At 41.1% G+C, this 15,303-nt stretch overlaps 1 protein-coding gene across 1 annotated transcript; it reads left to right on the top strand.

Moving 5' to 3' along the window:
* The first annotated feature begins 3,094 nt into the window (after positions 1 to 3,094).
* On the top strand, positions 3,095 to 8,081 carry LOC145394921 (uncharacterized). Its single transcript, XM_080268670.1, has 3 exons — positions 3,095 to 3,156; positions 7,297 to 7,516; positions 7,881 to 8,081. The coding sequence occupies exons 1-3, from the start codon at positions 3,095 to 3,097 to the stop codon at positions 8,079 to 8,081; spliced, it is 483 nt and encodes a 160-aa protein (XP_080124796.1).
* The last annotated feature ends 7,222 nt before the right edge of the window (positions 8,082 to 15,303 follow it).

Below are 15,303 nucleotides of genomic sequence, written 5' to 3'. Positions count from 1 at the left end.
CCTTCAAAGAGAAAAATTCACTCAGTTCACCATCCACAAGCACTGCAGCCTTAGCACCATCATACATACTCTTCACAGTATTCAACAACTTCTCATGTACTCCATATATTCTTAATACTTTCCACAATCCTTGTCTATCCACCCTGTCATATGCTTTCTCCAAATCAATGAAAGCCGCATACAACTTCTTTCCCTTCTCTAGAAACTTTTCCACTAAAGATTTAAGAATGAATATCTGATCTACACAACCTCTTCCCTTTCTAAAGCCTCCCTGTTCTTCTCCAACTAATTCCTCTGTTCTTTCTCTAACTCTGTCAGTAAGTATCCTACCATATACTTTTCCTATTATACTAAGAAGACATATCCCCCTATGATTACCACACACTTTTTTTTCCCCTTTTCCTTTGTACAAGGGAATAATTATACCTGACTTCCAATCCTCCGGGACTCTACCTTCCTCCCAGGCCAATCTACACATCTTCCACATCCATTCTACTACAATCTCTCCCCCATGCTTCAGCATTTCACCACACACTCCATCAATCCCTGGGGCTTTCCACAGTTTAACTTTCTACTTTGCTTCCACAACTTCTATCCTACAATTTTCTTCCTGTCTTCTCACCTCCCTCCTTCTCCCAGCCATTCCCCACCTACTTATACTCGCATTACTTCCATCCTCTATGTTCAACAATTCCTTAAGGTGTTCTCTCCATCTGCTCACTTATTCTCCCTTCTCCACTAGTAATCTACCATTTTTATCTTTCACTCCCCTGCTAACCTCACTTCCACCCTGTCTTACTCTCTTCACCTCTTTCCAGAACATTTTCTTACAGTCCCTCCACTTTACACTCAAATTCCTTCCAAATTCCTCATCCACTCTCTTCTTACTCTCTCTTACTAATCTTTTCACCTCTCTCTTTCTTTCTACATATAATTCTCTCTTCCGCCTCTCAACTTCTTCCACCCCCCTATTTCTCATCCAATCATTGTATGCTTTCTTCTTTTGTGCCACAGCCTGTCTCACCTCTCCAGTTCACCACGCTGTTCCTTGCACCCCCCTCCGTCTTCTCTTCCTCCCATATGCCACATCACATGCTGCACATATTTCTTCTGAAAATATCCTGCACACACCTTCCACGTCCCCCATCTGCTCCAATTCATATTTGCCCAATCATTCCTCCTCTTCTCTCTTATACTCTGCCTTTTTCTCATCCTCTTGTAACCTTTCCACTCTCCTTGCAACTACTCCTTCCTCTCACCTTTCCCTTCTTCTATTTCTCCATCTTACTTGGATCCTAATTCAGGCCACCACCAAGTAGTGGTCAGAAAGTCCACTCCCCCAACCTCTATAAGCTCTGGCATCCATTACACATCTTCGCATCCTTTCATCCACACACACATAATCAATCATTGCCTTCCTTTCATTCAGTTCACCACCCACCCTTCTCATCGCTCGCCATGTATGCCTGTGGATCATTTTATGCCTGAAGAGGGTATTGGCTATCACCAACCCCCTCCCAGCACAAATGTCCTCTAATGCACTGCCATTCTCATCTATCTCAGCAGGCACACCCCACTCACCAACTATTCCATCCACCTTCACATTCCCTACTTTACCATTCATATCACTGATCAAAAACACTCTCTCATTCCTTCCAAACTTTTCCATGCACACTTCCACATTTGTCCAGAACTCTTCTCTCACTCTGCTAGCACAATCTTGCGTTGGCGCATACGCACACACAATCGCCCACATTTGTATTCCAACTTTAAACCTTATCCACACAATCCTTGACCCAAGTGATCCATACTGTCTTATGCTCTTCTTCCATCATTTACTCACAACTATACATACTCTTTCCTTTGCCCTCTCATTCTCACATACTCCTGCACATATACTCCATCCATACTCCCATTCTCTCACACTTTCTCTTCTCCATTTTGTTTCAGTTATTCCACATACATCCATTTTCGCACCCTCAAGCGCCTGGACAATCTCTCTCTCTTTCACCTCATCATTCGCTCCTCTTACATTCCATGTTGCCATTACCAAGTCCTTTGTCCGGTCCTGGGTCGTCATCGTTTGGTCAGTCCTTGTCCGAGGCTTCTTGTTTGTCTTTTTAGTTAGTTGTTTTCCGGGGAGGGGCACTAACCCTCCACCAACCCTTTTAGTCACCTTCTACGACAACTTCTCAAAGTTGTGCCCTTTTCTCACGGGACACGTATTGTATATGCAAATAACCACAGAGCAAATAAAAGAACAATCAATAAATATTTTAGTGTTGTTTTCCATTCTCAGACATTGCAGTTCTGTCCTCCTCCTCTCATGCATGTCGTCTCTCCACTCACCTCCACCATCCCTCCCGATACCACTCACCATTTTTTGTCTTCCACCCACTTTTTCTCCTCTCCTCTTTTTGGCACTCTTTTTATATCCCACTTTTTCTCCTCTCCTCTTTTTGGCACTCTTTTTATATCCCCCTTTTTCTCACTCACCCCTCTAAACCTTGTGTCGCCCTTCCATATTCTTTTCCACTCTAATTACGTCCCCCCCCCCACCCGCCCCAAGCACACACCTTCCCTCTATGCCATTTACGCCCAGTTATGCACTGCTTCAGTCACTGTTGTTGTTGTTGTTGTTGTTGTTGTTGTTGTTGTGTGTGTGTGTGTGTGTGTGTGTGTGTGTGTGTGTGTGTTTACACTGCCATTTCTCTCTCTCTCTCTCTCTCTCTCTCTCTCTCTCTCTCTCTCTCTCGTTCTCTCTTATACACACACACACACACACACACACACACACACACACAGATATTTCCTGACACAGTATTGAGAGAGAGAGAGAGAGAGAGAGAGAGAGAGGGAGAGGGGGGGGCGCTGCTTGGTTAAATATTTGCCAAATAATCGTTTGTTTAATTTAATCATCACTTCCTTTGCCATGCCTAGATGAGTTCTCTGCCAGTTTGTGTGTGTGTGTGTGTGTGTGTGTGTGTGTGTGTGTGTGTGTGTGTTCATTTTACCTCTTGCGGCGCAGTGTTGGAATTAAGGAAAACAACTGTGGTCACTGGGGAAGCTCAGGTCATAGGTAAGGTAAAGGATAATGTTGGGATCGTACCTCAGGCCACGGAGATTTAATCAGGTCAGGCACCACGTGGCTGTTCGGTAAGTGAGAAATATGATGATTTAGTAAATAAAATACACATAGGCTAGGATAGATATATCCCTTCAGAAGTGTTTAGAATGAATAATTCTGAGCCGAGACGGTTAAACAGCAGATTAAAATTTATCATGGTCAAAGAAAAGGAGTATATATAAAAATAAAAAGAGTGGAACATTTACGTAACTGTTACGCGATTCTCAAAAGGGAAGCAAAGCGAGGTTACGAAATCAAGGAGGCTGGAGAATCGATCGAACACCTCCAATGCTTTTTATTAGTTGCACAGGGCGAAAAACAAAGAATGGATAGGGCCTCCTAGATCAGAGTTGGGTAATATTACCAGTGATTATATAGATGTATCCTCTTTGCTAAATGATTATTTCGTATCAGAGTCTACCAAGGAATATATAAACCTGATCCCTCAAGGAACAGTTATACATAATGGTAATGGAAACAATATTCTTAGTACTATAACCATTAGTAAAGAGGAAAAACTGAAAAAAAAAAAGGTAAATTAAAATCTAATAAAATACCAGGCCTCAACGACAAATGTGCAAAATTATAAAGGAAACTAGTGAAGAATTATGTTGGCCAATTTCAATGTTTCTTAATAATCCCTTAATTTCGGGAAGCTCCAGAGGCATGGAAGACGGCGAATGTAGTCCCCATCTTAATGGGTAGTATATCACGTGCATAGAATTATCGTCTGATAAGCCTAACACAAACAGCTTTTATAATTCTAGAATCAGTTTTAGCATGCAAAATTAAACAACACTTAGTAAAACTTAGTCTCATAAATGAAAGTAAACACGGATTTCTGGAAGGACGATCCTGCATGACAAACTTATCATTTTCCTCGGAGACGATGAGGCGGTAGTTGATGAAGCTTACGATATTATTTACCATGATTTTAGTAAACTGTAGAGTGGGTCCCACACGAAAGATTGTTTAAAAAGTTTTGATCACACAGTACAGACGGTGATATCTTAAATATCATAAGATGGATAGAATCCTGGCTGAAGGGGCGAAAGTAGAGACACTTAATGAATGGCACTAAGTCGGATTAGGGGATAGTAATAGGTGTACCACAGGGATCAGTACTCCATCTTTTTTGTGTGTGTGTGTGTGTGTGTGTGTGTGTGTGTGTGTGTGTGTGTGTATATATATATATATATATATATATATATATATATATATATATATACTGCATATGGAGCCTCTGTGGTACAGTGGTAGAGTGTGCGTTTCGTACACGGGTGAACCAGGGTTCGCGCCCCGCCAGGCTAATAAACTTTGGGAGTGTTCACCCAGCCACATACTGCATTGGCAGACACAAGGGGTGCTGTAGTTGAACCAGTGTCACATACTATAAATTATGCTTGCACCCAGTTGGCTTGCATGGGCTGATTACACTTCGTTCAAAGACTACACACACATCCAAAGCCACTCCAACACTACAGTTACACTTACAAGTACTTCTCACCTTACATACAATCTCTACCAGACAGCCTAAGCCACTTGGTAGAGATATATTGGCTATATTGTCCCAACGTAGGTCGGGATAGGCCGGTGCTGCTGCTGATGATATATATATATATATATATATAGATCCCATTGGATCCCCGGGGTGCTGGGCGAGGCATGGCACTGGGTGGGTACTAAGCGTACCGCCCTTCGTCTATCGGCTCATTGTCGCGAACCTCATAGGTCCCTACCCGGGGGTTCCCTACTCTATAAAGAATTGAAAAATCCCAGTCCTGTCCAATATTCCGGACACTGGGCTCCAATGGGTTAAAGAGAGTGATAGGTTTGCCAGTCATTAACCCATTGGATCCCAGGGGTGCTGGGCGAGGCATGCCACTGGGTGGGTACTAAGTGTACCGCCCTCTGCCTATCGGCTCATAGTCGCAAAGCTCATAGGTCTCTACCCGGGGGCTCCCTAATCTATAAAGACTTGAAAAATCCCAGTCCTGTCTAATATTCCGGACACCGGGCTCCAATGAGTTAAATGTACTGTGTGTGTATATATATATATATATATATATATATATATATATATATATATGTGTGTGTGTGTGTGTGTGTATATATATTCCATTGGAGCCCAGTGTCCCAAGTCTTGGACAGAACCAGGATTTTTCAAGTCTTTCAAAGTAGGGAACCCCCGGGTAGGGACCTATGAGCTTTGCGAATATGAGCCGATAGGTGGAGGGCGGTACACTTAGTACCCTCCCAGCACAGTGCCTCGCCCAGCACCCCTGGGATCCAATTAGTTAATGACTGGCAAACCTATCAGTCTCTTTAACTCATTGGAGCCCAGTGTCCCGAGTATTAGACAGAACCGGGATTTTTCAAGTCTTTGTAAAGTAGGGAACCCCCGGGTATGGACCTATGAGCTTCGCGTATGAGCCGATAGGCGGAAGGCGGTACACTTACTACCCTCCCAGTGAAGTGCCTCGCCCAGCACCCCTGGGATCCAATTGGTAGATGACTGGCAAACCTATTAGTCTCTTTAACCCATTGGAGCCCAGTGTCGCGAGTATTAGACATAACCGGGATTTTTCAAGTCTTTGTAAAGTAGGGAACCCCCCTGTAGGGACCTATGAGCTTCGCAACTATGAGCCAATAGGCGTAGGGCAGTACGCTTAGTACCCTCCCAGTGCAGTGCCTCACCCAGAGCCCTTGGGATCCAATGGGATATATATATATATATATATATATATATATATATATATATATATATATATATATATATATATATATATCTATATATCTATATATATATATATATATATATATATATATATATATATATATGGAGCCTCTGTGGTACAGTGGTAGAGTGTGCGTTTCGTACACAGGGGAGCCAAGGTTCACGCCCCGCCATGGTAATAAACTTTGGGAGTGTTCACCCGGCCATGTACTGCATTGGCGGACACAAGAGGTACTGTGGTTGAACCAGTGTCGCTTACTATAAAGTAGGCTTGCACCCAGTTGGCTTGCGCGGGCCGATTACACTTGGTTCACAGACTACACACACATCCAAAGCCACTCCAGCACTACAATTCCACTTACAAGCACTTCTCACCCTACATACATTCTTTACCAGACAGCCTAAGCCACTTGGTAAAGATACATTGGCTGTATCGTCCTGACTTCGGTTGGGATAGGCTGGTCCTGAAGTCGATACTCAAACGGCTGATGATGATGATGTTATACAGTATATATATATATATATACTGGAGAGAGAGAGAGAGAGAGAGAGAGAGAGAGAGAGAGAGAGACTCTGTGGTACAGTGGTAAAGTGTGTGTGTTCGTACACTGAGGAATGAGGGTTCGCGTCCTGCCAGGGTAATAAACTTTGGGAGCGTTCTTCTGGCCATGTACTGCATTGGCGGACACAATGGATGCTGTGGTTGAACCAGTGTCACATACTAAAGTATGCTTGCATCCAGTCAGCTTGCGCAGGCCGATTACACTTGGATCACAGACTACACACACATCCAAAGCCACTCCAACACAACAATTACACTTACAAGCACTTCTCACCCTACATACAGTCTCCAATAGACAGCCTAAGCCACTTGGTAGAGATACATTGGCTGTATCGTCCCCACTTCGGTAGGGATAGGCCAGTCCCACAGTGAACACTCTAACAGTTGATGAGATGAGATGAGAAGACATACATATATATATATATATATATATATATATATATATATATATATATACAGTACTCGACAAAAGTTTTCGATCCCAATACCAAGGCGCCGCAAACTTATGGCAAAAAAAAAACAGTGCTTTTGTGGGTGAAGAAATTTAGACAGAAGTATTGGACAATAAGTTGATGTCACGTCAGCCCAAGGCAGTACTGCGCAGTGGCTGGCTGGTACCTCAGTTGCCTGCAGGCTGCAAGAGGCATGGGAACTCCGCTGCACCTGTCTCTCTTATTGCGCTATTTCTTTCCCTAGTGAACCGCTGTGTTTCTGCTTTTGGTACTTTACTATTGCCCCTACCAGGGAATTATCAAGTGAAACAATATCGCAGATTATTGCTCTGAAGAAGGTAGGCCACCCCTCGAAGGAAATTAGTGAGTTGGTTGGTGTGGCAAGCTAGACAGTGCAGAAGTGGTGTGCCCATTACAGAGAGGAAAACAGTGGTGCAATTTCTACAAAGAACCCAAGGTCTGGTCGACCCAGGAAAACTTCCCTGAGATCTGTTAATGTGCTCAATCATGCAGTGGAGTCTAATCCTCGTGTGACTGCAAGAAGGCTTAAGGAGGGCAACCCGGAAGTGTTTGGTGAGGTCTCAGTGCGCATTGTTTCTCGAAGGGTCCATGAACTTGGTTATACCAGCCACAGGCCAGTGAGAAAACCACTTCTTACACATTCCCAGAGAGTTTGCAGGCTTGCCTTTGCTCATAGGTACCTTAAATAGGGTGAGGAGCAGTGGTTGTCTGTGTTGTGGTCTGATGAGGCAACGTTTACCGTTACCTGTAATTGAGGAGCGCAAGTGTACCGGCGCAGAGGTAGTGACCTGCTTGACATCTGTTACGTGGAAAGCACAGTTAAACACCCTGATTCACTTATGGTATGGGGTTGTTTTTCTTGTAAGGGGTTAGGAAACCTTGTGCTTCCCAGGAATCAAAGTGAATCAGAACGTTTACCTGGAACTGCTTTGTGATTATCTACCTGAGTCTTTTGAGCTCATAGGTGCCCGTGTGTTTCAGCAGGATGGTACACCTGCTCACACGGCCAAGTCTGTCACCAACTGGCATCAGGACTGCTATGTACCCTTCATAAAGGACTGGCCAGACAATAGCCCAGACCTCAACCCGATAGAGAACCTCTGGCACCTCGTGATGAAGGATCTCCAAGGGAAGGACGTAAGCTCTCTGCCTAAACTTGAAGCAGCCATCCAAGAGTCCTAGGCTAATATATCACCCCAGCACCTGAGGAATCTGGCCCTTTCACTTCCAAGACGTCTCCGTTCCGTGAAGCAGCGCAAAGGGTACGCTGCCAAGATTAAAGGTAATTATAATGCATTACTTACCTGTTTTTTTCAATATGTGAAAGTTTTTTTTTTTTTTGGGGGGGGGGGCTGCTGCCGAAAACTTTTGTCGAGTACTCACTATATATATATATGTATGTGTTTGAATGGATGAGTAAATGGAGAGTGAGTCGTCCTGTCTCGGCTACCTCCCTTTCCTTGGGGGAAGCAGCCTAGGTATATATATATATATATATATATATATATATATCTTTGTAATAGAGAGAGAGAGAGAGAGAGAGAGAGAGAGAGAGAGAGAGAAAGATCCTTGAATCTGGAATCGCTAGTAGTACAACCAAATTCGGCAATGGCGCAAAAATAGGTCGTATCATTAACTCAACTGACTACTATGTTAACCTAGAAAAAGACCTAGATATATTGTGCAAATGGTGTAATAATTGTCGAATAGAATTTAACGTGGAAAAATGTGAAGTAATTAAGGTGGACAAGACCACTTTAGATATTATACACAGATTAGATAATAAGGTATTTAATAAATCAGAATAGAAGACAGATCTAGGACACAAGGTTAGCAAAGCCTTTAAACCAAGGCAACAGTGTATAAATGCAAGAAATTAAGTATAGTAAACAGAGTCCTGGGATTCCTTTCGCGAAGGTGAACTTGAGGACATTCCAAAGCAATACTGTAACTTTATCTAGCTGTAGTAAGGCCACATCTAGATTATACAGTGCAATTTGGCGGTCGTACAATAGAAATGGTATAAAGTCGTTAGAACCTTTCATATGAAGACAGGTTGAAAAGACTAACTTTGTACTCACTAGAATGGTGCAGAGTAAGAGGAGACTTAAGTGAGGTGTTTCAGAGGATGATGGGTGCAAATAAGGGAGATATTAGTAAGGTACTTTATGTGAGGATACAGGATAACACTAGAAGCAGTGGTTCTAGACAAGATAACTTCAATTTTAGTTATTAAACTGGTAAAACTTGGTATGGCAATCGTGTAGTGGACGAATGGAATAAGATACCTGGAGATGTAATTGCTGCCACTTCCACTGAGAGTTTCAAGCATAGACTGGATAAGAATAGAAGTGTGGGTTGAATATAGAAAAGATATCCTAATAACCACCACTATTTCATTTTTTTCTCCACATCAGATTACACTATGATAGTCTCTCCTCCTTTTACACTTTCCTATAAAATATCAACGCCAGTTTTTCTACACTGCATGGTATTTCTTCTCACTTTTTCATGCCGGCTTAGGCTAAAGGGTTTGGTGGGCGGGAAATAGCCTTCTTCTTTACTATCTTTTATCTTTTTAACGATCGGATCTGAATAGCATGGACCAACTGGTCTACTTCAGCAATCCTCTTTCTTATGTTCTTTTCAGTAAGTCATCTGAATTATTCTGGACAGATTCTGTCTAAGGGTATGGCTCAGCCACGAGGATGAGACATCTGCAAAGACCCATTGTACTGCCCCTATGACATCTTCCCATACGTTCCATACACTGTTGATGATGTGTTTGTGCCTTCATAATGTGAGTTATGTTTATTAGCGCCTATTCTTCAAGTAGGGAACTTGTCATCTGTAATTTCACTCATCCCAGTCCCATCCTGGTAGCTGAGGAGGGTTGAGCAATGTCTTGCTCTAATGCTAACTAGGAAAACTTGATCAGCCGAATTCCTCGACTGCAGTTGTGGTTTTTAACTCACGTCACAGACATGGAAGAAAAGGGTGTTTTAACTAGCTATTTTGACGGACTTATTCTTAACCATGCAGGTTTCAATTTTAGTCACACAAATGTCAATCTATCTGCTAACCATTGAAAGAAATGAGCTCCGTAAGTGGCTCAGGCCAGGAATTACAGTGCTCTGAAGAGGGGGTATTTTGTGTGATCGGAGAGTGTAGGTCGCTTAGCCATTCCCGAGGTAGTGCTGCAAATGGCCGTCACGCCACATGCAGGAGGAAATTCGGGAGGTAACATTTTATGCTTTATAACAATATAGCAGGTTATTCAATAAATTTCAATAATAAGGGTATTTGTTGCATTTTGATAAGGACGTAATCTACAGGAACAAAATCACAAGCGCTAAGTAGGTGTAATAGTAGTTGAGGTTACAACACAGGGTCTTTGTGAAAGTTTTTGAATTTTCTCACTAAATATATCATTGTCTATCACCGTATTCCTACCAAGTCACATACAGGGAACTGAAATGACAATTATACATGTAGAGTTGCCAAGTGAGAGAAAAAATTGTGATGTTAGACATGAACATGATAAGTTTTTCTACCAGTTATTCATAATTTTGCATTTACAAGATAAATTTCTGTCTTAGAAAGTGCTTATCTTTGTTCTTTAAAAATTGTAACAATTCAAATTAACCTAATGACAAGCATCATTCTAACTTTTTCTTGTGTAATTGTCACTCACCATTGTGTCCATAATCACTGTTCACTAATTATTCATAGTCTTACATACTAAACCAGGATTTTTATATATACTTATAATCTTTTTGACACTCAGAAACCTTTGGAGGTCTGGCAGGCATGGAAGTACTGTCCTATACAAAGGCCAGCTTGTGCTCAGCACACATACATAATCGTAATTTACTTCCTTTCGTTTTCCTTAAAATTTTTACGATTTTGCACTTAATATACTGTATTATAACATATCCACATTCAAGATGTCTAAACACCATATGTATGCAAAGTTGCCACGTATAGAAAAACACGTAGCTATTGACCTGAAAAGCAATGGTCTCCTATTTACTAAGTTTTTGACCAATAATTAATAGTAATGCACATACAAGGTAATTTTCTGCCCATGTAAGTACTATCTTTTGTCCCATAAAAGCTGTAATAATTCAAATTAACTTCATAGAGAGCATCATCTTCGGTAATATATAGTGCACTGCAGTACCACCCACCAGTGTCTTCATACTCATTATTAGTTTAGCGGCGCACTAATTATATATTTTCTGATATACAAAAACAGGGTATTTACACATGTGTACATTATTTCCCGAAAAGCTCGGAGGTGTAGTAAACTTTATCAGCTCATCAGGAAGCCCAGTAGAGTGAAAATTAGACTAGATTTACTTTTATGAAATACACAAAACATTAAGAGTGATATATAATAGTTTGTGAACGATTTGCGAAAAGTGGCCATGAATAGCTTCAGTTAATGTTTGTTTAACAATTTATTATAATGATAACCTACATAGTGTCCCCAATATTCATCTAGGGGATTTTGATGGATTAGGAGCTTATTTCAGAACCGTATTCCATGGGGAGATTGGTTACCTTAGGAAGAGGCAGGTCCCTGAGGAAGCTCAGGTCAAAGGTGAGGGACAGGAATTAAGTGGGAGGGTGTATAAGGTTTTTTGGGTCACTGGGGAAGTTCAGACCCCAGATGAGAGATAAGATATAGGTGAGGGTATAGATCAGGTTGCAGAGATTCTGGGCAGGTACCAGGTGGCTGTTCCATAAGCAATAATCATAATGATTTCAGAGGCCAGGATAGATATATCAAGGGGGTTAAGCAACAGAGTAAAATTTCTCATAGGCCAAAGAAAAGGAACATATACTGTATAGAAAAATAAAGAGGGTGGAAGAATACATACACAACTGGTACGCAATTTTGAATAAGGAAGTAAAGAGGGAGATACAGCAAGCATAGCAAGGTTATGAATATTAAGGTTGCTTAACAATTGAAAAAAAAAAAAAATCAGTTGAACAGTTATAAAAAATACAGACAGGAGAGGACCTCACAGAACAGAATTAGGTAACATTACCCGTGACGATAAAGATATGTGTTCTATACTGAATATTTAATGTGTATCAGTAAATAACGAGGAAAATCTAGACCTCATCCCTCTGGAAACATTCATGATGGTAATACGAAGAATCCTGAATATATATTGTGTATCAGTAAATATCAAGGAAAATCTAGACCTCATCCCTCTGGAAACATTCATGATGGTACTACGAACAACATTCTTAGTAAAACACGTGGTGCATGGCAAAACCTACTTCACCCTACAGAAGTTACTTTAGAACTGTTAAATTCTAATTCGGTACTCCCATTTAATGTCAGTAAAAGTCGCAACTGATCTCAGTTCCAACTTGCCTGGTGAAGCTCCTAAATAAAGACTACGGCCATGGCATAACTACTTTTGCATTCTAAAACTTGCCTTATGAAACTCCTTGACCTTGTGCATCAACCTTCAAACGTGAAGACATTAACTACACGATGAAATCTCCTTTGTGGACAATGTCTCCTTTGGAGACAAGTGTTCACATATCCTGAAAGTTTCGTGTAATTTCATTCAGCCATTGGTAATGTTGCAAACAAATAAACAAACACGACAAAAAACAATACTTGCCAGAATCCGTCCGGGCGAGGTAATGACAACTTCCTTCATTTACTTTTTCTTTGCACATGTACATTCTTCGATATTCCTTGCTTGGTTATAAATTCCTGAATATACATGGTACTGAAAAATAATATCAACCAGGTACCATATATGTCACATTTTCAAGGTTTTAGTCCTAATTTAGGACCACTTGCGAGCTTGGCATGTCGCTCCCATGTACATGTTAACACTGTTTGCTCAATTTTACGCTTTTGTCTGAAAATATTTAGGTTATTCCCTCTTCTGTACATGTCCATCAGCCCTTCTGCTCACACACACACACACACACACACACACACACACACACACACACACACACACACACACACACACACACACACACACACACACACGCACTCACACACACACACACACACACACACACACACACACACACACACACACACACACACACACACACACACACACACATATACACACACACACACACACACACACACACACACACACACACACACACACACACACACACACACACACACACACACACACACACACACACACACACACACACACACTTTCACGAAAAGCAGTCATTTACTCCCACAGCTGTCCATTTCACAAGCTTTAACAAAACCTCCAGCCTTCCTAGTCATAAAGACATGAGAGGGACGCCTACATGTGGTGAATCTAATATAACACGTAATTTTCATTGCAGATTTTATGAACGGTTACAAGTTTCCAACAAATAAATACTTGAATAGTACACAACCCAACTTTTCCCTCCCCTGCCCCGTATCCCCCACCCCCGCTCCTCATCCCCATCTCTTTCCCCACACTCCGTTGGTTTTGGCTTCTGAGCTCACTCCTCTTCTTACTATTCACCTCATTGCCTCCCTCACCCTTACCCACCTTCATATCTCAATTCCTCTGTCTTATCGCCCTCCACTTCCTCCCCACATCTTGCCTTTTCATTTCAGCTCTTCTTATTCCTTACTTCTTCCTCTTCCTCAACAACCCATCTTCCACTCCCCTCTCTTCCCTTCCAACCCTTCCCCGTCAAACCCACTCCCAAACCTTCCCTTCGTTCGCCCATGGACACCCATTACACACACACACACACAGACACACACACCGAGGCACCGAGAGAGAGCAGACGCACGTCAACACCGCTCTATACCTGGCCAACTTGGCCAGCGGCATTACCTAAATAAGTATCTTTATATGAGTCAAGCTCTGTACAAGGTTAGACTAAATGGAGTTCTAATATAAAAAAGAAGAAGTTTTAAGTGAGACTTGGTCAAACAGAAAATAAACAAGCAGCGCAAGAATGCACACAACCAGCTGATCGTTGTTTAGTCCACAATCTGCCCCAGGGAATGTAAGTACTATATGCGCTTTTAGTACTGCAAAATGACCACATACTTTAGTAAAGCAAATTTGGAAAAGAAGAGGGATAAAGGTAGAAAGCAGGATGATAATTTCTACCAAGAACTGGTTGAAATGGAGACTCACAATAAACTGGTGGAATGAGTACACAGGTTAGAGACGGCTTTTCAGAATGAGATTGATGAAATTAAGAAACAGATGCACTTGCAAAATGAAGAAATAGAAAAATTAGGAACGGAAGTCAACAAGAAAGACACAACCATAGATGAGCTAACAGTTGAAGTGGGTACACTTAGGAGGAAAATTAGTGAAATGGCAAGTACAGTAGTCAACCATGAGACTATTATGGAAGAGTTCAAAAATGATACAGACAATTAGGCAAGTAAGCAGTCTGATAGATCAGACAGTGATATTGAGGAGAAGATAACACATGTGAATGAAGCTGTGCAAAGCTGCAAAAATGATGTGGAAACCACTTATGCTGGAATGGTGAAAGTAAAGAAAGACTTGGAAACAAGAGTGGAAGAAAAAAACATTAAAAAGGAAGTGAAAAGAATAATCCAAAACAATCCTAAGTTAGTCAGAGATTCAGTAGATATTAACAAATCTATAGTAATCACTGGTATAGAAGAGGAAGAAGTAAAAACAAGACCTCAAGAGACAAAAAGGAGATGGCAAATGTAATGGGCATATTGAAAGAAGTATCAGAGGAAATCTGTAGTAAAGATATAAAGGAACACACAAGGTTAGGGAAATACGAGAAAAGCAAGTCAAGAACCTTAAACGTAACCTTTCAGAGTGTAAACATCGTGGAGGAGATACTAAAAAATGCAAAGAATCTTATGGAAAAAGAGGAGTTCAAAAATGTATGGATAAAAAGATGCCTAACACAAGAGGAACTTGAATTACTGAAAGAGAAGCACAAACAAAAAATGAGGGAAGATAAGAGGAGAAGAATACTTTTTTTTTTTTTTTACAAAGTAATTGGATTGCAGGTATGAAAGTGGTACATAAACAGGAGGGAATAAAAAGGAGGAAGGTAGTAGAACCAAATCATGACAAGTATATAAACAAGATGATTAAGTTGATGTACTCAAATGTAGATGGGATGGTATCTAAATTATTAGAGATGAATGACTATGTCAGAGAAAATGAACCACATATACTAACTAAAACAAAATTAACACCAAGGATATCGAATGACATCGTAAACTTAGAGGAATATAATATATGGAGAAGAGATAGGAACTTTAAAAAAGGAGGAGGAATTATGATATTAACTAAGAAAAATATAAAAGTCAAAGAAATAGAATTAGATATACCCTCACAAGTAGAGCTGATTGCAGTAGAGATGGATACATCTGAAGGGAAAGTAA

This window comes from Coenobita brevimanus, chromosome 29 (assembly GCF_032717465.1).
Source record: "Coenobita brevimanus isolate Jiangsu-jjx chromosome 29, ASM3271746v2, whole genome shotgun sequence".
NCBI lineage: Eukaryota > Metazoa > Arthropoda > Malacostraca > Decapoda > Coenobitidae > Coenobita > Coenobita brevimanus.
The sequence above is the reverse complement of the archived record's forward strand: the minus strand, read 5'-3'. Positions and strand labels throughout refer to the sequence as shown.